We start from the raw sequence: 25,462 nt of genomic DNA on the forward strand, positions 1-25,462 counted from the left end.
GACCACCTTATGGAGCCTAGAGAGTGATTCCATTTTGTTCAGAGGGACCTACAGTATAAAATTTCTGTACAGTCTACCCTCTCATCAGGAATAAAGAAGTTGCCTTTCTTTATTCCTGAAAGGAGTTACATTACATCAGAAAGGAGTTTCAGATGTAACCCAGGGGCCCCAAAGCAAGTGTGAATAGGAGTGCAGCCTTAAAGGTTCTGAGCACAGTCTGTCTCTCTTGTACACAGATCTATGCATGTGGGATTTCCTTGCCAACAGCACACCTCTGTGTGTAGATGAGTATACAAGGAAGGGAGGTGGTAGGTGCTCAAGATGTCTATGGATATTTAGTTTTGAAAAGCATCTCTCGTAATTTGAACATCAAAAGCTAAAACTCTAAAATTCTAAAAACCTCCTGAATTTTGAAAGAATTTTTAATTGGATCTGAGAACACAGTTTTTCTGTAATTCTGAAATGGGCAAAAAAAATGCATTTTTAAAAGTTAAAAGTATTTTAATAGCATTCTTGTCATTTGTTTCTCTAAATAGTCGGCGGATCCTTTGCCAACAAAGATGCAGAGCAATGATGAAAGAGACCATGGCGATGTTCCAGATGCAAAGCCAGATAGAAGACAGCGATCTTCACTCTTTTCAAAGTAAGGCACATGTTTGTTAGCTTGTCCAAAAGAAATTTATCTTGACTTTATTCTGGATCCACTGATAGAATTCTAATGGGAAAATAGCCCTGGTTGTGCAACAAGTTTCTGCCAGTGCAGCTGTTGTGTTTGGTTCCTCTGCTGTGCAGCCTTCAAACTCAGCCGTCCAATAGGAAGGAAGCATTGCATACAGACCTATAAATGCACCACATACCAGAAATGAACCTTACACCTGTTCCACATGGGGGGAATCTAATAATTTAAACTTTTCCTTTTCCTTTTAAATTGAATTCTGAATATTAAATTCCAAGAATAGCTGTTAATTATATTTTATATTTATAACCATTGTCAGTCCCAAGTGGATGTTTACTTCAGTTAAATTATTCACAGTATTCATTCATGAGTTAATATAAGCTTGTTTGTTAAGGGTGGAGAAACAACACAAGCGGATTGGGTGGGGCGCACTACCTGACTTCCACTGGTCATGATTGCTAAGATTTGGCCAACTGGACATGATTGGCTTCTATTTTTAAAAGAGCAAATATTGGGAACCTGTAGTGCAGCTTATTTTAATTGGTACCGTATTTTTCGCTCCATAGGACGCACCTGACCATAGGGCGCACCTAGTTTTTAGAGGAGGAAAATACGGAAAAAAATATTCTGAATCAAATGTTGCACTAAACTATTTAAAGCAGCAAAGCAGGTGGCTCCTGTCCACTTTGCTGCTTTAAAGCGAGCCTCAGAGGAGGGTAGGAAGCGGAACCATGGCTTATCTAAGTCCAGTTAATGCTGAACCTGACTTATGGCCATTGAGATTAGCCTGGCCGTCTCAGTGGAAATCTGGGGAAGCTGAGGTGGACTTTCCAGTGGTCAAAGTGTGGTTGTGTCTTCCTGCCTGGCATCTATTTCCTGCTTACACGAGTGTAAGCTGCTCCCCTCCCACTTTCCTGCTTCAAAGCAGTCACGGAGGAGGGAATCCGCTGCAGCTTCCCCCACCTCCCGCAGAAGCCGCCGCTCTTTAAAGGGCTGCGCGGCTTCTCCTGGCTTTTCTGGGAGGTGGGGGGATTCCCCCACCTCATAGAAAAGCCCGCAGGAGCTGCGCCGCTCTTGGGGGCTTTTCCCCGAGGAGGGAGAAGGGACAATGCGGCCAGTCAGTCCCTTCTCCCTCCTGGGGAAAAGCCCGCAAGAGCGCACGAAGCTTGGGCTCTTGGGGGCTTCTCCCGCCTGCCTCCCCCCTGCATTCGCTCCATAGGACGCACACACATTTCCCATCGGTTTTTAGGAGGGTAAAAGTGCGTCCTATGGTGCGAAAAATACGGTATGTGTGTATGCTTAATTTCTGTTATCAAGTGGCAGCAAGTTTGTGTATTTTGTGTGTGTCTGCCTTTAGAGATTCTCAAAATCATGGTAATACGTTTTTTACATATAAGAGGTCAAATTAAATGCTAGTATGTGGATTACTCAACTTTAGTAGATAGAAAAGCATAATGATTGTTAACAAGGAATAACGTTTTAGGTTTCAAAAGAAAGTGAACCTAGTACAGTAGTGTGTTCTCATTCACTTTCTGTTGACTTCTGTTCATGCTGCATCTGTAAGAGGCAGGTGAGTGAGTACCTGGTTTAAAACATGGTTAGAGAGCTAGAGAGACAGATTATGATGCATTTCCCTGGCTCTGTCTCCTCCCATGTGGGAATATCTCAAGAAAGGAACCAGTGAAATAAAGTTGACTGCCACACGTTTGTATCCAGTCAAAACTGTGAGGCTGGGCCTTGCCTTAAATACTTAATACACCAGTGCCTTCAAAACTTCTCCCCACCCCTCATGGACTGCTTGTACATTGCTCAGGGTCTTAGCAGATCACATATTTTTCTGCCTATTGTAATAATTGTTATGCACTAGTCTAGATACTATTTATGTTCAAGTGTATTTTCATTTCTGCCTTCATTTCTTACAGATTGTATTTTATTGTGGTACAATTTGAATTCCATTAAATTCAAATTGTAATTAAATGAAAAACAATACGAGAAATAAAAGAAGCAATAAATATACAATTAAAATCTTATGAATACTTAATGCGATGGATGTGCTGTCTCTGGTCTTTGAGTACGAAACCACAGACAGCACTGGAGACACTTGAGCAAAGCTTCCAGATCACAATTTGGGAATCCTCATCATAGTTTGCTCCCCCTTCTCTCTCTCTCTCTCTCTCTCTCTTACACACACACACACACACACACACACACTTTTATTTGGACACCAGAGCTCACGTTTCTTTTTATAGTGCAGGAGTGGGGAGCATGTGGCCCTCCAGATATTGCTGAACTACAGTTCACGTCTGGACCAGGCTAGGCCTGATGGGTGGTTGTATCGAACATCTAGAGGGTCCTGGCCTCTCTGTCTTTGGTTTAGTTTTAAGGCAAAATTGCTGTATTTTGAGAGAAGTCGTCTACTGATTGGATTGGATTTTTAAACAAACCTGTATATCTTCTTCCCACTAGATGGCAGATGAATATAACTTTTTGCTTGTTAGATGTCATAAGATCTTTGAGATCTGTTTTTACTTGTCGCAGCTTAAAAGTTAATGCTTATTGTAGTACATTACTGTAAATGTCACTGAAAGTACAATGAGAAAACAGAAGGTGAGGAAGATTTGGCAGCAGGGGGGAATCTTTTGACATTCATTTCCTTCTGTTGGATTCCATTATCTTTCTTTCATTTAGATTAAATCAAACTAATGGTTCTGCTACACAGTTCTGTGGGCCAATCAACATAGTGCTCCCAGCGTAATTCAATGAGGGTTGATAAAATGTGCAGTGAGGCACATTTAGCATGTCAGAAGCAGTCCACTTCTAGAACATTTGTTACCTGATGGTGTGTATGGGGCCAAATTATTGGTACACAGTGAAACCATTCTGCGACCACATTGCCACAAGATTAATTGCAGCGGGAGTGAGGCAACTCATATTTCATCACAAGGATAGGTGAATCTACAAGTATACACACTCCAAATAAGAAATTGTCTTTTATATTGCATCCAGCATTGCGATTTGTGTTGGTGATTCGTTGACATCCCAAGAACAGCATTTCTAAGCACATTTCAACTAACTTAAAGGCATCAGGACTTTGACTTCAATGTTAGTTGGATCCACAGCATGTACACCCAATTAGGGATCTTACATATGCACTTTTTTCCTACCATGCCTACACCATGCACATGGCATGTACACACACCTGTGTGACAAGTTGCCTTTTCCACTGTTTTTCATCTGGGGCGGGGAGAAAAAAAGAGTCAGAATTCTTACAAACTCGGTATGTAAGTGCACCTGCACGTTTATTTTTTTGTTTGCATTTATATCCCACCTTTCTTTAAAGAACTCACATGGCTCTCGCCTTCCCCATTTTTATCCTCACAACAACCCTGTGAGGTAGATTAGACAGAGCTAATGACTGGCCCAATTCATCCAGTGAGTTGCATGGCTGAATAGGTTTGAAGCTTGGTCTCCTAGGTAAGAATTCACCTCTACACCACCTTGTTCGATACCCAGGTGAGGAACAACCACATTTTGAATGAACCACAGAACCCCGGAAACTGTTTCCAAGTCCAGCATCCAGATTTAAGGACCCAGCTTTATTATAGCTTTGCAATAGGACAGAGCTCACTCAACTCAGTGCGCCAGTTGAGAAGGTCTGCCCAGAGGCACTTCAGAACCAAAGCTCACACAGTAGTTCAAACACAGCAAACAAGGAGTCATAAAACATATTCACGTACATCAGGAAAGGTTACAGTTCGTGAGAAGTAAAGCACGCATGGCTCTGTACAGGTATCTTCAGCCCCACGTCACCTTGGAGTGGCCCGGTGTTCCCAGGCCATTTGACCATTTTAGGTCTCGGATGTCCAGCGTTACCCTGGCAACCTAGTCTTCAATGAGGGAAGAGCATCATATCCTCTTCCTGAGTCTCAGATAGCTTCAAGGATTGCCAATTTACACTCTGGTGCTAAAACATCCTGCCATTTGTACAACTTTCACAGAGAAAGCAAGCCTAATACATTCTAAAAGGTTAAACATTATTAAAATAAAAATAAAATATACACCTGGGGTCTCTAATTCATACATCACAGGTCATAACACTAACCATTTTACCGCACTGGTTCTCACTAACTGGGCAAATGAGCATGCATATAACATCCATGTTCAACTTTATGAAATGCTTCTGATGTGGGTGTGCATGGCATGCACAAGACTCCTAGTTTGGTGAGTGACTGAATGCATTTCTTTTAAGCAATTTAGATACAACACATTAATATTCAGCATATTTCTGAACTTGCCATATTCTGATCCACACTAATAGTCTGGGGGTTGCTCTTGAATTGTTACCCAAAACTGTCGTCATCCAAGTTCTACTTTTTCGGGTCATTTCTCTTTTCAAAAGCTTGATCCGCTGCGTGACTTCCGTATTTTGCTGAAGAAAAGGAGCCTGGAAGACCTTGTTCCAGAGGCCTTTCATTCTTCTTTAATGGTGCTTGCACATAGCTTAATAACTACTTACGTTGACAACTTCTGAGATGTAACGGAAAGGGGAGGGTTTCGTGCCAGCCTATTTCTGTTACCTGTCTTGTCTTCCACCACCCCCTCTTTTGGTTGTTAATTTCCACCAACTTTTGATGGCTGACAGGTTCCTGTCATCTCTTAGAGAAGCAAAACATGCATAGCAAAACTTATTGGGGGGAAATTAATTAAGTTTGCACTCATTTGTCCTCTCCTGATCTAGGCATGTTCTGCACTCTGTGCTGCTGAGTCCTTTAAAAGCTGACTTCTGTGAAATTAACCTTCATTTCCAAAGAGAAGAACATTGCTTTTTTGCACAGGGGAACAACTCACAGCCTCTATGTAGGCAGGCACAGGTTACTGATCCCCTTGTTGCTGAATTAATGCTGTACTCCCTGCGATCTATCAAGGACGTGGGGAGGTACACTGTGAGATTACTGTACCTCCTCAATGCCCAGCTGAACTATGCTAAGAAGCTCAGACTATCACTTAGGCACCATAAGCTTTTAGGAATTGCTAATGTAAACATTTGACTGGTTTTTCTACCTATTTGAGTGGGTCGTGGCTGTTTTATTTTGTTCCTTTAATTTTCTGTATCGGTTTGCATTCATTATTGTCTGTTATAATTACCCAGTTGTACTTTTTGTTTTTAACTATTCTGTTAGCTGCTGTGAACACACATACATTTGTATTGAGGTTGCAGGATATAATTATATAAATAAATTCAATCCTTATTTTAGCCATGATTATATACGTTTATGGCCCCCGCTCCAGAGGCCGATTGGCGAGTAGTCCAGTCTTTATCAACCAGGTGCTCTCCAGATTTTTGGGACTACAATTCCCATCAGCCCCAGCCAGCAGAGCAGTGGGAATTGCAATCCAAAACACCTGGATTGACACCAGATTGACAAAGGCAGGAGTGGACCATCCAGACTTACCATTAAAGTGTCTTTATTTATTAAATTTTCGTTCCAAGGATTACAGGATGGTTTACAATATAAAAACACAAAAACAAATACCATCGTAACAAACAAAAACAATAATTTCATGCACACATAGATGCACACATAGATGGTTTAATTAGCCAAAGGCCTGTCAGAAGAGAGATGTTTTTGCCTGGTGACTAAATATATTGTTACGCCAGCAGTATGAGATCCCAGGGGCTCCGGTGCTTAACCAGGGTTCATGCCTCCTATTGGAAATAAAGCACAGTGGAGACTGTGGTGTCTTTATGGTATATGGTTTATTTACACATATCTACAACCTGAGCCTACGATGGAGAGGTTCCCAGCATTACACTCCAAGAGGGTCTCTCACTCCTCCCACAGGATCCAAAACAGAAATCAACCATGTTCTCTTTCTCCGGTCCCAGTTTTTTTCTTTAGCGTATCACTGCCAACTGCAATCCTAAAAAACTAACACTGGCTTTTTTGTCTTACTTACTAAAACCAGGGCCCAAGGTAAGGCTTAACCCGTTAGGCCAGGCATGGCCAAACTTGGCCCTCCAGCAGTTTTGGGACTACAATTCCCATCATCCCTGACCACTGGTCCTGTTAGCTAGGGATGATGGGAGTTGTAGTCCCAAAACAGTTGGAGGGCCAAGTTTGGCCATGACTGTGTTAGGCTGTCTGGCACTGAATCTCCCAATGGGCCATCTGACTCAGCCATTATCACATGACTACCTCATGAGGAAACTGTCCTGTGTTATTTCCAACCTTTGCCAGATCCAACAATTCAGAACAATGTGTAAGGAGGCAGCTGGCCCATTATTGTGTTGCTGCCCTCCAGACACATGAAGAAGAGCCTCAGATTGCAGGGTCTGGGTTTTCTTTCAAATGTGTGTTCAGATACATGTAATTGTCCAGCTTGGAATTTCATTTTTTTAGGGAAAGGGAAATACGGCCAGTTGGCATCAGATTGATGTTGGGTAATTATATCATAGAGTTTGACAGTTTGTTCTCAAAGGGCACAGAAAGTAAAGTGCAAACCTGTTTAATCTGCCTTGTTTAACCTTAAGCAACAAATGTATTTGTGAGGATATAAGGGGTGCGATATCAGAAGGAAAACATTGTGCATATAACTCTTTTGGTCTAAATTAATTAGGCAGGCTCCCAACATCAGTTATGTAGAATTCCATATACTAGTAAATATAGGGTATTAAATAGACTGAAATGCTTGTTTTTCTACAAAGAAGTTTAAGAATTTTCAGGAACACTACTTTGATACAGTGTGAGGTTGTATATCAGAGTTAGGTGATGGTTTCAAAGGACAGCAACCTTCTGCTTTCTGCACACAGAGCCACATGTGCCTATCTCTTAAGCATTTTTTAAAAAAAATTCTGTGCATTATTATTACAGCAGAGCAGTGATAGAATCACAGTGGTGCAAGCACATGCTTTCTGCCTGTCAGCAGGAGCGCAAGAGACCTGCATGACCTCGGCTTGCATGTTAGGCCATAGTTATGGAGGTTTCAATAGCCCTATAGAAAAGTCCAGCGTGACCCATTGCTGACACAGACAAATCTTTGGATCTGTGAACATACCCGTAGGCTGCTTCAGTCACTAATGTAGTGTAAGCATGGTGGGATGCTGGCATTAATAGAGAACACTAAACCTATTCAGCATCGCAAGGTGGACGTATTTTTCAGATGCAGAGTGGTGTACCACTTGATGAAGAGCCAAGGTACTGTACATTCTTTGTGTCACCCTTTCACTTTCTGTAGGAGGGGGAGATAATTTAGCATCCTGAACTCAGAAAATGAGCATTTTTATGTTCCTGATTGGCAATCCACGGACTGGGTGCACATTTGTTTGGTGAATTAAAACAGGTCAGTAAGGCATAGAAATGGAGAAGTATTTGCTCCCTTGAAAACAACAGTAGTCTATTGGTACCTTCTCACATTATGTGATGGTAGCCAGCGTGGCACAGCTCCTTCTTGTGCTCAGGTAACGTGAGAAGCTCCATGCCAGGTGGGGGGAATCCACTCTGCAACTCCTCCCCACATCAGTGTTGGCCCAACTTCCAGGACAAGTGAGGCCAAGTGCCATGTTACCCTTAGTGGCTGTGTGCAGAGATAGCATGATGGCATGAGACAAGCAAGAGACTAAAAAGCTGTGCCAGGTACTCGCAGTCTTCAGTTCTGACAACAAACACAAGAGGAGCTACATGAGTGGTATGAAGTTTGAAGCTGAAGCAAATTTGGTTTGAGAAAAGAATGGTAACAGTAAAAGTATGAATGGGTGAGTTTGTGCGTGCGAAAGATGTTATATAAATTGCCAGTGATCAGAGGATGGCAGGAATACATTCAGCCGGAAGGTTGGGTTAGATCATCCCAATTATTATTCATGATCTTAAATTAGGTACAGGGGTCGAAACATTTGGTCCTGCCTCATTTACAAAGATAACCAAGCCATGTGGCGAGGGTGGTGCAAGATTCTGTTGTTTTCCCCTCACCCATACTGGCCAGAGGCTGCAACAAAGTTGTGCCATTTGTAGAACAGAACTTCACTCCCTCCTCTCCTTTCCCCCCTTTCTTGCCCCCTCATTTGCCAGATTTGTTAGGTGAGGAGATCTGGCCTAAGAAGTTAGGGCAGCTTTTCAAATAGTTTATAAAAATTAGACACATTTCAGTTTGCGTGTTTAAACTCTACTCAAGGGACTTACTAGGTATTTCACCCAAGACTTGATTAATACTATCTGGTACTGGAATAAAAGAATACAGAGCGTGCATAGAATAAGATGCCCTATTTTGTCTGAAGGGACTATGATGCTGTTATCTAAACTTTATTATTTGCGAAAGAAAGAGCATTTTGAGGTATAATTAACTTTTCATCCCAGTGAATTCACTTTCCATGGCCCTGTGTCTCAGACCTACAGCTAATGTGTATAAATAACTTGGCATCTGCAGGTCTCCTCTCCACAGGCATTTGAGAATTATAATGTTCTGCTTATTGTTTTATTGTACTTTACCTGAAATTGTCAGTGCAATCTTATATATGCCTACTCAGAACAAAGCCTCACTCGAGTTCACTGTGGCTTATTCCCAGGAAAGTTTTTCTTTCTGCAGCAACTGAATCTGCAGCCATCTGATGATCTCCCCGCCCTCCCCATGCAATAACTGCATTCCAGCCTTTTTCAGAGTTCTCACACTGAAAACTATGTAGCAGCCATTAGGGTCTTTTATAGCTCAATATTTTTTCTACGTCATCTTTTTTTCATCATTGGTATTTCTTTAACAACTATTAATCTGCTTGCATTTCAGTTTTGTTTCGTTTTGTTTGCATACAGAAAAACATACAGCGTATTAGGTTACTTGTTAGATGCAGCCAGGAAATAAATATTATGTAAAGACTGAAACACAAAAACATGAATGAGGGAGCAGCAGTTAAAAGTGCACCATTTTTCATAGCACAATGACCTACCACAATTGATTAATGAAAATGGCAGTTCTGGAACATTTACCAAGTTGTTCGCCACTTCATAATCAGTCAGTATTGTTCAGCTGCTGGTGTAAGCTGAAGGCTGGGGGGTTTTTTGGGTTCACATCAAAGGAGCCTATTTAAACATCTCACTGCTTGCCAACCATTTCTTGCTCTATAGAAAGCTAAATCGCTTCAGCAGTAAGATACTGGAATGTATGTGTGCTAGACTTTTGGTGTGTGGTTTTTGGAGGGTGTGTGTTTTTACTGTGCAGGAGAGCTTTGAAAAGCACAGGAGGTCTCCCATAAGGTCTAACATGGTAGGACGACCTCCAGCTCATACCCTGTGGGTGGGTCCTAAAAACTATTGGTTGTTACCATCACTCATAAGACAGACCACTTCACGGGAATGGTTAGGTGCCCCTCCTAACTAGTCAAATTCTCTGGGTAATCCTATGCATATTTATTTGGAAGCAAGTCCCACTGTTGCAATGTGACTCACAAATAAGTGTACATAGGATTACAGCCTGAGTTGCTTGCTGGTGGGTGCAGGTGTGGCCGTAGGTATACTATTTCAATCTTTGTGTTTACACTTCTGTCTTAACAGAAATCTGACTATTTGCATCAAAGCTTCCAGTAATTGAGCAGTCTGACATAAGAATTTGAAGGCCTCAAATTTCACATAAATGTAAATTCATACTGTTAGAATTATGCACAACGTCCTATCCAGACAACCCAAAACAATATCTAGAAAATGATTAACAGAAAAGGCTTTTTTTCAATCTCTTGATTAAAAATGTTAACCTTGTAAGTGTTCATTTGATTAACTGTAACTTATGTACAGATGTATTTTATTTAAAGCATAGCACTGGGGGGAAATAAAAAGGTAAACTTCTCTTGCATAGCACTGGGAGGAAATAAAAACGTAAACTTATCTTCCCTTGAAACAAAGTAAGAAGTTTACAGTCCTGCACATAACTAATTGTGCATTGTGTCAAAGAAAATGTCATGTGAAAACATTAAAGTGTGATTGGTTTATGGGAATGTGTTGTTACAAGATGTTGCTTTGGTCAAGTTTAAGAAGCAAACTGTTCATAGTAATTAATGATACAAGTTGTGTTTTGTTGTAAATTTTTACATTTCTGTAAGCAGAAACTTAAGTTTGAGAATAGATTTATTTTTCACTAAAAATGTATTGCATTGCTATCTCTGCCTGAAGAACTTGTGCTGGGCACAAATCAAAGAGTAATATAAATCAGTGACCTGCTTTTATTATTCTCGAACAAACTAATTTATCATGATTTGCTGTGGCATGCAAATAAGGGAAATTCCAAAATCTGGTTTGTTCCCCACTACAAATTTGCTTCCTTCTTGTTCTGCCACTCCTTGGACAAGTACCAACTGTTTCTCACAGTTGTCCATCTAGATTACAGTGATGTAGGTCTAAACCTGAATCACATAGGGGCTCTCCTATGCATTATCATAATAGCTTCCCCAGATCAAGAATACAAATATGAGGAAGATTGGCCAAATAACAACTGCAGCCCTAAGGTTCATTATGATAGTATAAAGGCAGAGCGGGAAACAAAATAAGTATACTTTAGGCCTATACACCTTACTTGCATGCAACGGGTTTAATGTGTTGAGGAGCTGGCCACACAATTTCCCTGGACTTACACTTTCCTTTGAATGGGCATCTGAAAAGAAACCTCTTTTCAGCTGCCTATGCAGAGGGGTTCCATGTGATCCGCACATGTGTAAAATCAGGTTGCCCTGGTCACATGGCACCATTAGTTGTGAACAGCTGCTCACATGCAGAGAACTCCATTTCAGACACCCACACTCAACATGCAGGTGCCAGAGGCAAGACTGGTGTGGGGGCACAGGGTCAGGGATGAGGCCAACAGGGCAGACCCTCCCTGCTTCACCACATGAGTGAATGCATGAATAGGCAGAATGGTAGATTACCAGTTGTTTTCCTGAGACCTCAGGTTCCTCAGCCAGCTTAATCAGGGGCTCCCCTTTGAGATCAGCCATAGCCTACAAGCATGGGAAAACAGCTTTCCCATCCCTAACAATCTTCCCTTAGTGTACAGGGCTGAGGATTAAACCTGTTCTAAAGCAGACTCTGTTTTCCTGGGTTAATGACAAGGCTGTACTGGCTGTGCTTGGTGTCCCATGTGAAATCTCAAGCCCAGGCCACAGATGTGAAGGACAAGGAAAGAAGAGACCTCAAAGGTGCAGTGAAATTATCTAGCAAAGGCAGAAGCCAGTTTTCTTGAATTTATTCCAGATTTTAAAAATCCAGAGGCTTAATTCCACCTGTAATCTACAGGAGCCCAATATCTCACACCATTATTCTTTGCTGCACACTTACTCTTCATAAGTACACATAGTTTCTTAACTTGCTGGTCTAGGATAGCAGACCCTCTTCTTCATAGTTCATGCTCAGCCCTAGAGCTCTGCCCTACAATCCTTTGCAACATTAATAGGCATGCTAGGGAGACAAGTTTGATAGGGAATGGTTTTCTTAAACATAGAAAGTTCGAAAGAACTATGCTAGAGAAAGAGGCTTTCTGTACACAAACCCAAAGCATGGCAGTTGTGGCAGAATCCTTTTCACAAGAGAAGGTTAGCATCTACAGCCCGTTGTGCTGCTTCAACAGGGACAACCCTACAATTGGGCAGAGTGTCTCAGATGCTGGAAATCAGCAGTCCCCAGCTGTTTCTCTTGAACCCCTCAGCCATTCCCCTTTGTTGCCATCCTCCCCCAATTGGCCTGCTGCCTCAGGTGTGGTAGAGGACACTATGCTGTTAACCGTGTTGCCTCAGTCAGCAAAATGCCTTGGTCTAGCCTTATGCTTCAGAAGGCTCTGTGCTTCCAACTCTCCTAAGAATGATTGGTTCAACAAATAGGATCAACTGATCACCTCATCAGGTTCAAAGCTGTTTTCCACCTGACGATTTGAGCTTTGAGTGCCCAGAGGAATGAAGGACTTTGAAGGACTTTAGAAACGCTTCCATTTTTTATTTCCCTGTCATCCAAATCTGAGAAATGGTGGTTATGCTTAACTGTGGTTTGTTGAAACAAGCGAACTGCTTACCATAGTTGAATAACCTGACTTGTTTCAACAAGCCCTAGTTAAGATGCACTGTAGTTCAGGGCTTGGATAATGCTAAACCATGACCAGTATGAAATAGGAGTAGAAGCTTTTCATCTCTTCCGCCCAGCCATTCCAAAGGAGAAGTGGCAGATGCAAGCCAAAGGCTTGCTGTGGCTCATTCTTGTAATTTTAAAACATAATTTGCTGTGTGAATCAGGCCACTGTTTCTTGATGTGTCTATTTAAAAAATAAAGGCAAGTACTTCCTTTTCTTAGAGTTCTTTATGACAGGAAGGATATAACACCACAGTTTCATTACAGTCATTTTCCCCCACACACATGAATTTGGTGTGTAGGTTGTTTTGGGGTTTTATCACCTAACCCTCCCTCCCCCAAAAAGTTAATAGATTTCAAGCAGCAGCAGCAACAACAACAAAAAATAATCATAGTTCAGGTTCTGTAGAAGGCTTTGTACTTTATAGGCACAAATAGCCTGCCTGCGTAAGGCAATGAGATGTAAAAGAGAGGCTTGCACTAGGTAGCGTACCAAAAAATAGGGGAACTGTCTTAAGGATTTGGGGGGAGGTATTTTTTATAAAATATCAGCTGAGGCCAGCAATGAGTAGGAATTCTACACACACAGTCTATTTGCTACCTAGGCCACAGTATTGGTAAGGAAATGTTGCTGTGACTTCACTCTTGTACCAATGTTCGTTGGGACTAGATTAATAGAAGCAATTTTTCTGTCTTAAAACTAATCATACTTTTTCTTGTGTGGTATTAGTAGGTCCACAGCAGGGTGGTTAACTTGTGCACACACACACCCCAAAAACTAGCCATTAAAAATATATATTATTGCTCACTCCTGTGGGTTTGCTTCTATGATGCCAAAATGTTTTAGGTGTCTCCCCAAAGACTTTCCCTACACTTGTACAACAACAACAACAACAACAACAACAACAGATTTAAAATAGTGTAGACTAGCTGTTGGAAAAAGTTTTTGAAGGGCAGGCTTGAAAACTGCAGTTTTCACCACACCCCCACTTTCATACTTTGGCCGCTTTGACATTTGGCCCCCAGAGGGTTGACCACGTGTCATTCCTATTCTTGGCCGAAGAAAGGTTAGCTACCCCTGCTGTACAGGTAGTCTTTGGTTGGTAATACATGCTGTGACCAAGAACTTGCAATCACTTAAAAGTTGGAATGTGTGTCTTAAATGCACACCCTGGGAGCAGTTTACTTGTGCCCATTTAACTGCTTTGAACTAGCCCTATTACAAGTGCCACATTATACACGTTCCGCAGTTGTAACGAAGTATTTTTTAGTGTGTTTGAAACTCCCTGTTGATTGACATCAGGAAAGATACTGTCATTTACTTGGTCATTTAAGAATGTAAAATCAAGGCCCACCTCTCAATAAATTTGTTTTCTTGATTCCAACAATGCTTATTAGTATGAATCCAAAAGAGAACTATTTTAAAGCAATATTCCAGTGGTATTTAACTCCACACAGAATTAGACAAACATTTGGCCAAAACATGCACAGCTAGAGATGCGGAATTAAGGCGAATTTAAGATATATCTTTTGGAACTGTAAAAACAAACATTTCTGGACAGAAGTATTGAATAATATATTAATAAGTACGGGCTATGATCTCCCAAGGAAACCTAAAATAACTCTTCTTTTGAGTTATTCTTCATCCTGCATTCATTAATACTCATTTACAACTGATTACTGCTTCTAACAACAACAAAACAGTGTACTGCACGAAAATTGAAAAACAAACCCTACCATAACTGTTTGGTGGAGGAAAATTTGGCAAAATATCTTAATAAAGCTTACATACAAGAGAAACACAATACTTAATAATCAGTTAAGCATCAATGAAAATTTGAAATGCTTTTGTGTTCTGTCTATGAACATTTAGTTACATTTCCACAGAAAAAAGAATGGACAGGAAATTCAGCCAGAGACCTCTTTCCCTAGCCGAAACCGAATTGTTCCTCCAGAATTCCTGTATCGTATGGACTACAAGAAAATTGGAAAATGTGTTATTATAAACAACAAGAACTTCAAAGAAAGTACAAGTATGTTTTTCACATCATCTTAATATAACTCTGGGTGGTACTTCTGTTAGAGAGCAAGAGAGCTGTACATGAGAGCAGTGCTTTTCAAGACGATATGTTAATATCTAGGGACACTCTTCTCCCATATCAATCAGCCACATTTGATGGGAACAAGGGAGAGTGACTTTTCTATTGCTAGTTTCAAATTTGAAGACCCTGTTTTGCATGTTCTTTTTTGGCCTTCAGCCATAAAGTTAAAAGCTTTCTGTTAGAAAGGCTTTTGTGCTTTCAATGTCTGACATAACCACCTTGCCTATAGTGTTCTCTTAGGAGGGGCTTTTTGCAGTTTTAAAGGCATATGCTGTTGATAATGTATTTTTTATTACTATTTCTTAGCATGCTGCTTTAGTGTTTACTTTGCCCGGGGGGGAGGGTTGTATTTTGCTGTGAGCAGCCTTGAACTTTTGTAAAGGAAGAGTGGCCATACCCAGAAAATGACTGAGCCCACAAAAAGCACGCCGTAAAATATTGTTAGTCTTTATGGTGCCACAAAACATTTCTGCAGTGGTCTCGACAGGGCCCCCTCTCTGGCCATTGCTTGGGTCTTTGTGAATATAACAAGCTGTTTCTGAATACTGCTCAAAGGTTTTAAGTTTTTAAATCATTTTCTTTCCCATTGGGCATTCACACAACCTATAATAATAAGTACGCCTCTGCACAGTCAGCATCAATCTTCTTGTGTTTCTTATCAGACATGGGTATACGAAATGGCACTGATAAAGATGCTGGTGACCTGCTAAAATGTTTTCGAAGCATTGGATTTGATGTTTCCATCCATAATGATCTCACCTGTGAAGCTATGGAGAATAAACTCAAGGAAGGTAACAATGACCACCAATTGCATTAGGTTCCCTGTTTAGGTAGTTTGTTGGTTTACTTAAGAAGACCAATTGTGTTCTTCCTTTGGTCATTTGAGAAGCTGAGCTTTTAATACATAATTTGGGTAGTACTAAATGAACTGGGTTGTTGTCAGTGTAGCACTAAGGAGATCTGTTTCTGTTTCTGTTAGGGGACCATCTCCCCTAATTCACTGTTCTGGGGGTTCTCCTGACCATCTGGAGAAGATTTGGAGGGTGGAGTTCCACTGCACTAGCAGGCATCATTGCACTGGCTTCCTCTAGCACAACATTTTTTTTGAATACAGTGGTACCTTGGTTGTCAAACTTAATCTGTCTGACTTCCGAAACAGTTCAAAAACCAAGGCGCAGCTTCCGATTGGCTGCAGGAGCTTCCTGCACTCAAATCAGAAGCCACGGAAGCTGTGTCGGACGTTTGGCTTCCAAAGAACTTTCACAAACCAGGACACTCACCTCCAAGAGCCGATTTGTTCGGGAGCCAAGCCATTCAACAACTAAGGTACCACTGTACAAGCACTGCCTAGTGAGCAGTTCAGGCTTAGTCATGCTTAGAATTGAGCCATTGGAAACAGTGGGACTAATTTAAGTTCCATTGATTTCAAAGGGTCTCTTTTAAGCATGACAAAGATCCAACCCAGTGGGAGTTGTTAGCCCTTCTTTTAATTGTGCAGAAAAAAGACTTGTCACGTATAGTTTTTGGTACGTGGCATTTCCATTATGTGAGAGGAAATATGTTTGATTTGCAGTTGCCCTTGAGAGCCACAGTGATGCTGCTTGTTTTGCATGCATATTATTAAGCCACGGAGACGAGGGGTTTATCTATGGCACAGATGGAGCTATGGCAATAAAGGAGTTGACAAGTCTTTTCAGAGGAGACAAGTGCCCAAGCCTCATTGGAAAACCTAAGTTGTTTTTCATTCAGGTAAGGTATTTGATGCAAGCTAGCATGTGCTGGGTAGAAGCTGTTTTCCAAAGTTTAGCAGCAGGAAGCTAGAATTGGAAACAGTAGTCCAAAATGGTTGCAGAGTAATGCCTAAGGCAGGCAGATACGAGAGATATTTGGTCAGCTTTTCTTGAGAACGATGCTCAATACTTGTCTTTTTTCTGTTTTCTCAGTTTGTGTCTCAAGCACTACTACCCACTTTCATTTCCTTTTATTGTCCTCTCCCTTTTTTTTTATAGATGTTACATTATTTGCCCTAGAGTAATTTATTTGTTATTAATTAAAAACTGATTTTGAAAAATTCTCATGTATTGAGTATTTTGGATAACTGCACATAGAAACACAAAATGTCAGCTTAAGGCCAATATTAGGCACTTAATAAATAATGAATAGCGTGCTCACCAGCAATGGCATGGCATGGCCTATCTGTGTATTCATACAATTGAACTGCAGCTAATATATTTAAGCTGTAGCCCTAGGACGAATATGTTTTCCATAGGGTTGATGCTGCTGATCCTAGTATAGGTCATTAATGTACCATATTTCATTTACAAGGTTCAAGTATATGTTCAGCTATAATGTGAATCTGTTTCAGTTACAAAATTATCATAAAATTCCATAACTCCTTTAAATTGTATGTGATGTATGTGTACACTGAATTATTTTGCTCACTTTTTATATCATGGTTTCAGGCCTGTCGAGGTTCTGAATTTGATGAAGGGATTCAGACAGATGCAGGTTCTCCAAATAACGATCTGGAAATGGATGCCAATCCAGGATGCAAGATTCCTGTAGAAGCAGATTTTTTGTATGCGTATTCCACCGTGCCAGGTATAAACGGGAAAAGTGACAAACCTGACGTACAAATGAGTGAGAGTAAAACAAAGTGTCACATATTGGGGAAAATATAAGCATTGGAACTTAAATAAAAATGGAATGCTATTTTATGGGGAAATGTATTTTCTTTACATTGAATTATGAACCAGTCTTGAAAGTCTGAAGCACAGCACTTTATATTTTCACATATCAAGTTTGTTTCCTTCTGAAATGTATATAGGCTTTTCAGTGTTCTAGTTTGTGTGTATAATCAGGGGCGAACGAAGGCTAACCGACACCTGGGGCGGGGCAAACTGCTGGCTGCACACGCGTTGTGCCACTACGTATGACGCATGCATGGCATTGTTACGCAGGGCACATATGCAGTATCGCTACGTACAGCACATGCGTGCAACACTGTGCATGCATTGTACGTAGCGGTTTGCCATCGGTGCCACTTGAATGCTGTATGGATGGTGGCGGGATCCTCTGCTCGCAGCTGCAGCCACAAACGGAGGATCGTCCACATGCAGCTACAGTGGCACGATGGCTGCTCGCGCCGCCATGCCCGGAGTCACACCCCCCAGACATGGCACCCGGGTCACACCACCACCACCCCTTGTGACGCCACTGTGTATAATTAGTGCAAATGATCATATGTGAGCTACTGGAATGGCTCCTCTTGACATTCTGCTGCTAAGCATGGCATCCAAACCCAGGCTCATGGTTTAGCTCTCTCCATATAAACCATGTGCTGTAAACAAGGTTTATCCTATGGTTTATAGCTCATGGTTTGTCTGGGAGAGCTAAAGCACAGTCCCAGGTTTGGATAAAATGCTAAGCCAAACCATAACTTAGGGCAGCACAGCAGCAGAATGAGCAGAGGAGGAGCAAAGCAGCCGCAATCTCCTCTGTGGGATCCCACACATTTGTTGTACATGCTAAACTGTGGTGCTAACGATATCAGTGTCCTCTTTTATTTTTAGTTATGTTTCTCTATTTCAGCTAGCTGGAAAAGTCTTAACAATTCCATATTTTTAATAAAGGTAAAGGGACCCCTGACCATTAGGTCCAGTCGTGGCCGACTCTGGGGTTGCGGTGCTCATCTCGCTTTATTGGCTGAGGGAGCCGGCGTACAGCTTCCAGGTCATGTGGCCAGCATGACTAAGCCGCTTCTGGTGAACCAGAGCAGTGCACGGAAACACAGTTTATCTTCCCGCCGGAGCAGTACCTATTTATCTACTTGCACTTTGACATGCTTTTGAACTGCTAGGTTGGCAGGAGCAGGGACTGAGCAATGGGAGCTCACCCCGTTGCAGGGATTCGAACCGCCAACCTTCTGATCCTCAAGTCCTAGGCTCTGATTTTTTTAAAAAATAGCCCTATTTACATGTATCATGATGGTCCGGGATCATTTTAGTTGACACAGTCCAGCCCTGTGTACTTTTGCATATGCATAGGTTTCCACAGCAAGCACTCACACTCTTGAAAAGCAAAATGCTTTGCTTGCCTCTCCAGCAATGCAAATGATTGTGACAAAAACCTATAGACCCAAATTGGTTCCCTCCTTCACTTGTACGTATATGGCTTGGATTATGACCCTATTTGTAATGTGCAGTAAATATCTCTTTCACCCTTCATTATGGTAAGGAGGCTTTTTTTCCCTTTGCTCTTACTTACAGGTTATTATTCTTGGCGGAATCCAGGGAACGGCTCCTGGTTTGTGCAATCTCTTTGTGAAGTTCTGACTAAGTATGCCAAAGAGCTGGAGATCCTGCAGATGCTCACCATGGTTAACTACAAAGTAGCAAGAAACTATGAATCGCAGTGTGATGACCCACGCTTCAATGGGAAGAAACAGATTCCTTGTGTGGTCTCCATGCTAACCAAAGAAGTTTACTTCTGAAATCTCATTTGTTTGGGCATATATCATCTGCCCATCTTCCAAAGAAAGATTGAAATATACAATGGGGATTTTTTAATCAAAACATTTCAAATCAAACCACACTGGATCCAGAGCTTCATCAAGATAATCTTTGAAATATGCAATATGACGATTACCTCAGTTGATAGTTAAAATCCTTTTCAACATGCCACCTTGACTGTTCATGTGTATTTTGATAGATAATTCTGGTCTCTTGTTGTTTCTGGCCACATTGAAAAAAAAATGCCTCTAATACCTCTCTTGTTTGACCACATCTGGAGTCGTGTGTGGGTTTTTTCTCATGGAAATTCCTCAATATTAACTACTTAAAATGTGTTGGCATTGTGCTATGGCACTGAAACATTTTTCTTAATTTCTCAAATATAAAAGGGAGGAATCACATAGGAATATGACCAAGGTATACTGGAGTTTTCTGTGATTAAATGGTGGACTTGATTTCATTGGTATTTTACATATCAGAGGACATATCCATTCATAGGTCTTGCTTGGTCTCAGTGTGGGTTTGAAATCATAAGCCATTTACTTTTCAAAATCACTCTGTTTAAGTCTGTTTCTATTTTCCTTACTTCTCCCTACATTGGAAAACTATCCTTATAAAACCTAAGAAATACTTGAAACGCTTCTTTTTATCCAATATGGAAATACCACTCCAGTTTTATCATGAGAACACTGAACAGTTATGTGCAGCTTACGACATTTTCAGCGAAATAACAATTTGATAGCAAATATGTGCTGTGTAGTATATAGCTTTCAAACAGAAATAACAGTGATGCCTGTAAGTTGTCAGTTAGATCAAAGCACAATTATTCCACAAAGCAATAAGTAAAACTATAGCAATCTAAGTTAAATTAAGAGTTTCTACTTCCTTGTAATGACTAACTGCTGCTGAGAAGCCACACAGTTCTTCACTTTAAATGCCTTAAGCTTGATTGTGTTGCCCTTTCTGCATGATTAGACATTGCAGATTCGGTGCCTACATATTCACTTGAAGGCAAACCACCACCCCATCATTCTTGATCTTACACCATAAATTCACATTTTTCTGTATGTCACTTTATAGTGCCAATTTCTTGTTTCTAGATTTGTTTCCTTGTTTCTAGATTTACAAACAGTGTTGTACAATTGTTGAATTTCTTGTTATTATAACAAGTCCACAGTATACCCAACGCTATGGATGTATTGGCCAACTTTCATTTCATTACCATAAAGGCGCTCTTTCTTGGCGTGTTCAGTGCTGTGGCTATTTGAAGTAAGCTTGAGCTATGAATCCTAGCTACTCATGGAAACTTGATTTTGTGTCAGTCAAGTCACCAGTACAAAGGCAATGTTTATGTAGTTTTCAAGCTTTAAAGCAAGATAGGAAAAGAGTCTGCTGAATTTTAACTGGGGATAGACCACATCTTACACAACATCAGGTAGGAAATATTTCCATCACTGCAAGAGGAGATCTCCACAGAATGCCAATAACTTCTTAAGAAATCCAGTGCACTATGGATTTTACAGTGAGACAAATTGCTTTTCTGGCATGATGCAAAAATATAGCAGTAGGATCTCAGGTAGTGACAGCTGCAGGACTAGGCCTCACCATGAAGTGGGAAATATGCAATCCTATGAATTTATCCTGGCAAAGACCTGTATGTTTCTTGAGCAAGAGAGTAAACTAAATGGGAGCATCAGTGGGAGTTTTGCCTTGCAAATGGTTGTGAAATAATCTCAGTTAATAACATTTTTTGCACTTAAAGAATTAATAAATTCTTTTGACATAACATGTCTGTCCAGTTATATTCAGGCAATGAAATAATAGTAAAAACTATAAACTAGTAAAAAAAATTCCTTCCAGTAGCACCTTAAAGACCAACTAAGTTAGTTCTTGGTATGAGCTTTCGTGTGCATGCACACTTCTTCAGATACACATACCAAGAACTAACTTAGTTGGTCTTTAAGGTGCTACTGGAAGGAATTTTTTTTGTTTTGACTATGGCAGACCAACACGGCTACCCATCTGTAACTATAAACTAGTAGTTCAAGACACCGAAACTAATCAGCTGTTTACATGTTGAAGTTAATAAACTGTTTACATATGATGGAAATGCATAACTCCTTTGTTCTTCAGGGAATCGTCATGGAAAATCTCAATTAAGAGATCAATATATATTTGATGCGAATATAGCCAATCTATAAATATTTTAATGGCTATTTTAAAGCAGCATGGGATCATCTTTTTTCATTTCAGAAACATTAGCTAATTCTACAAAGAAATAAAAACAAATAAAGATAATTTTCTAACCTGCTTGTTTCATTTTTCTCTCTGTGGGAGGAATGAATGTATCTTCTGAGCTCTCATCCACAGAAATTATGGGTGGTTTTCTGTAATCAGCCAAGGTATCTCTTGCAAAGCTGAATTCATCTGTTAGAAAATCTGGTTCTATATGTTTTCTTTTAAACGGGTTTGCTTCCAGGTGTGTTAGTTGTTCTTAACAGTGCTTGTAAGAAATATTGTGAACTGGGAGCCCTGCCTAGTTCAGCATTCTGTGCCTCACTAGTCAAATGGTTTTTATACAGCCACAAGGAAAATATTAAGGCAACAGCCCATATTCATTGCCTCTTGAACCTGTTTTGCTAATAGCCACCATCTTAAATGTAGTTGTCATTATTTATTTCTCAGCCACCCTTCACCATCTGATCCTAGGGCTGCTTAGAATAATATAATGTAAGTTTATAAAAACAAAAACAGTTGCAATTATAAAAATATCCATTCTAAACAGCAATATCGATTGCTTAAAAGAGAGGGGTCCTGCAAAACAAATGCCTTAACTGTCAATTTTGAGAGAGCCCTCCCCCTTTGCCACCATTCTCCACACTTCCAAGGATAGCAGAATTACCAAGAGAACTCCTTCTGCTGATCTTAACACCCAGAGGTTTCTGTAGAGAAGGATGTGGCAGGAACTGAAGGAGAAGCTAATAGCTCAACAGCCTTCTTCTGATCAATCATCGGTGACAGTGGGCCCTAAGTGGTTAAATTTTCCTCTTCTCCTCTCCCTCTTCTGAAGATCAACTGCAGTGTAACGTGACCTGTGCTTCTAGGCACGGGTCCAAGCAGCTTCCCTCTTGCCCTGCTCCTTCTCAAGGGAAAACCCCAATTGCCATTTGCTCTGATGGAGCACTGAAGAGCAGTTTTTTCCAGAGGAAAGCAGTGGGTCAAGAAGTGTCGAGAAACCCTCACTGGATTATCCAGTGAACGTTTGCAGAGCAGGTCAAATAACTTCCTCTTCTCTTTCAGCATAGGTTTATGGGAGAAGATTGCCATACATTTAAGATTCTGATGGTCATTCCCAAAAAAACAACTGGTTGGAAATCCCTAAATCTTGATCCCTTTGGAATGCCCAGGTTAAAGCAAGCTGTGACTTTTTGTTGCTTGCATGAAAGTCTCAAAAATTACAGTGCTATCCAAACCATTTCTACTCAGTCATATTGAATTTAATATGTATTATTTTCAGGTAAGGGGGGCTAGGTTTGCAGGCTCTGTGTTGATCTTTAAATATGCTGCTTGGCAGGGAATATATATCACATTGATTCGTTTTGTTGCTATGATCATTCAAAATAAAGCACAATTCTTTTACTACAGTATTTCCCCCTATTTCTCTAATGAAATAGGGGACCGTAATATATATAAGCAGTATTGGGGAGGGGGCATGCTGTTTGTAAGGAGAAAGAACCAAAACCATTCTCTTTCCAGGATGTGTTTTGCGACTGAGTTAAATGTAAGCTTATTTCTATGTCTGTTTCTCAGGTGTAGCACATTAGCATGCTACCCACTTCTGGTTTTCCCCCATTTGAAACTTCTTTCAGCTTGACAGGAGGTTGTACATTTGCCCTGAGGAAAAAGCTTGGGTATTTCCTTATGACTCATAGTACAGCCTATGTTTTGCGCACTGGTATAAGGAGGTAGTTGCTATTTGCTCAGCATTAAACTAAGAGCAACGGACTGCTCTGAAAATATAACTTGTCGTGGTTTGACATTGTGGATCTTCAGTTTGGCAAACACCTAGTGCCTGTAAGTACCCCTACAAATGTTCATGTTCATTTAGAGTAAAAGTTATCTAATTTCAATCTCCTCCTGTTTCACACATACACTTTTCTTAAGTGGCTTGTTTTGATTTTGTTTTAAAAAGGCTAAACTGTACTATTTTAAATTCTGAAAAAAGCCTCCTTGGGTAAGAGCTGTGCAATGTAAAAGCTCTTTCCACTAAATCCAGTTTGTGGGTGAAAATGTGCTATGATTTAAAGAGTGACAACCCCTCTCTTCTAATCCTATATTGACATTTTGCAGTAACCATTCTCTGCCTTAAGTTCATAAGTCTCTCTGTATATCATTGCATTCCTTCACATTTATATTGCCTTGCCTTGATCTTAATATATTTTTAATTGTGGTATGTAGCACTGGTTTATTCTTAATTCTGACAACTTTACCAAGAACAAGTGTGTGTCTGCTCAGACCCAAGTGGTAACAGAGAAAATTTTTATACTGGCTTTAGCTTTAAAAAATATTTGTTTAGAGATCTTTTAATTCAGGGAAGTCATTGATGCCACAAACAACATGTAGTGCAATCTTTTGCAAGACTATTCAGAAATAAATCCTATTAAGTTCACTGAGCTTAGTATACATAGGATTGTAGCATTAACCATCATTTGTTCTGTGCCTTCTCTATTAATGCAGAATTGCAAGGGCTCATCACACTAAAAGGGAGGTCTTTAAAAAATAAAATGAAATCACCAAATGCTACCCATTAGATTAATTTGACTGGAATGCAACTGAGGGATATATATTAAGTAAATGGCAGCAAGCATAAGTCAATAGGAGAAATAGGACATTAACTGAGGTAATGTGATTAGTCAATAGGAGAAATGGGATATTAACAAAAAGAGCAATATATTACCAATCTTTTGAGTCATTCAGCTTGATGGCAAGTAAAATTGAATGCATATTGATTGAATCTTAGGGAAAGTATTCCTGAGACCGAGTTCTTTAGAGAACACCTGAATCAACTCAAGTTTGTTCCGAATACAGCAGGAAGTGAGAGGCAGAGTGTGAGTTTGCATGGAAGTAAGATCGCCCTCAAACTTGCTTTCCAAAAACTGAAATAACTTGACTAAGGCTAATGATCAGTCCTTAAATAAAATTGTCCCAGAATGGATTTGCTGTTTTCAGAATTGTTTTTGTCAAACTGGGCAGAAGAGGAGATAGGGAAAAGAAGACAGAGCAATGGAATGCTGGGTTTAAGCTTATTGCTCAGCTATAGTGTTTTCCTCTTCTAAAAAATAGCTATCAGTATGTTTATCCTAGGAGGCAAAGAACAGCTTGGGGAAGAGGGAATTGAATCATAGACTTGGGGGTTGTATTGGCATAGTAGCACACTCTGCAATGCCCTCATGGCTACCTCCATGCTCATTTTTCCACATGGGCAGTTCACAGAGAATGAGTGTGTGGATGGGGTGTGTATGCATGTGGATAGGGTGTGGGGAAAAGAAAGGGGGTATCTGTGTTAAGTGTAAATTTTGTATGCGTATGTGTGTACTAATGGTGGAAGTTTGGTTTGATAGGTGCAGACAGCAAGCCAGTTTTAAGCTGTCACCTAATTCCCTGCTGGCAACACCGTTGCCCGCCCCCACCCCCCGCAGAATGTGGGCAATTCTTGATCCAGCCTTTGGGCTAAAGAAAGGCCAAAGTGTGTATGTGCATGCGCCACTGGGGCATATTTTAAAGGCCTAACTGTCTATATTTCCTCTATTTACTTTGCTGCATATTTTGTGGTTTTAAATTTCTGCTGAGGTTCTCTCACCAAAGAGTACTTGCCCAAACCTGGATCTTGGCATCCAGGGAATTCTCCTTTATACCTATTTATTTTTCCTTGCACCAACAAAAACAAAATTGATCAATAATTACATATTGCATATGTTCCTTGCAATATCTCACTTTCCTTTCAGGTAGGTTGATTTGTCCTCATCTGGATATGAATGAGCAACACATCTTGTTTGGGTACAGTTGCAATTTCAGGGTTTATTT

The 25,462-nt window shown here is 40.5% G+C and overlaps 1 protein-coding gene across 2 annotated transcripts; it reads left to right on the plus strand.

The window, feature by feature from the left end:
• The first annotated feature begins 515 nt into the window (after positions 1 to 515).
• CASP7 (caspase 7) lies at positions 516 to 21,164 on the plus strand. 2 transcript variants are annotated; one of them, XM_077930243.1, is made up of 6 exons: positions 516 to 643; positions 14,653 to 14,798; positions 15,530 to 15,658; positions 16,441 to 16,616; positions 17,330 to 17,468; positions 19,136 to 21,164. In XM_077930243.1, exons 1-6 carry the CDS (start codon positions 561 to 563, stop codon positions 19,357 to 19,359), a joined length of 897 nt encoding a protein of 298 aa, XP_077786369.1. In that variant the 5' UTR covers positions 516 to 560; the 3' UTR covers positions 19,360 to 21,164. The 2 variants fall into 2 exon arrangements, with proteins under 2 accessions (XP_077786369.1, XP_077786368.1); XM_077930242.1 differs by lacking the exon at positions 516 to 643 and adding an exon at positions 3,838 to 3,953.
• Positions 21,165 to 25,462: the final 4,298 nt, after the last annotated feature.

Source organism: Podarcis muralis, chromosome 6 (assembly GCF_964188315.1).
Source record: "Podarcis muralis chromosome 6, rPodMur119.hap1.1, whole genome shotgun sequence".
Lineage (NCBI taxonomy): Eukaryota > Metazoa > Chordata > Lepidosauria > Squamata > Lacertidae > Podarcis > Podarcis muralis.

Bases quoted from the DNA above. Each gene is read 5' to 3' on its own strand.
- CASP7 (XM_077930242.1), top strand. From the start codon at position 3,853: ATGCACATGGCATGTACACACACCTGTGTGACAAGTTGCCTTTTCCAC. The intron at 14,799-15,529 runs GTATGTTTTTCA...GTTTCTTATCAG, and splicing joins GAACTTCAAAGAAAGTACAA to ACATGGGTATACGAAATGGC. The intron at 17,469-19,135 runs GTATAAACGGGA...TCTTACTTACAG, and splicing joins TGCGTATTCCACCGTGCCAG to GTTATTATTCTTGGCGGAAT.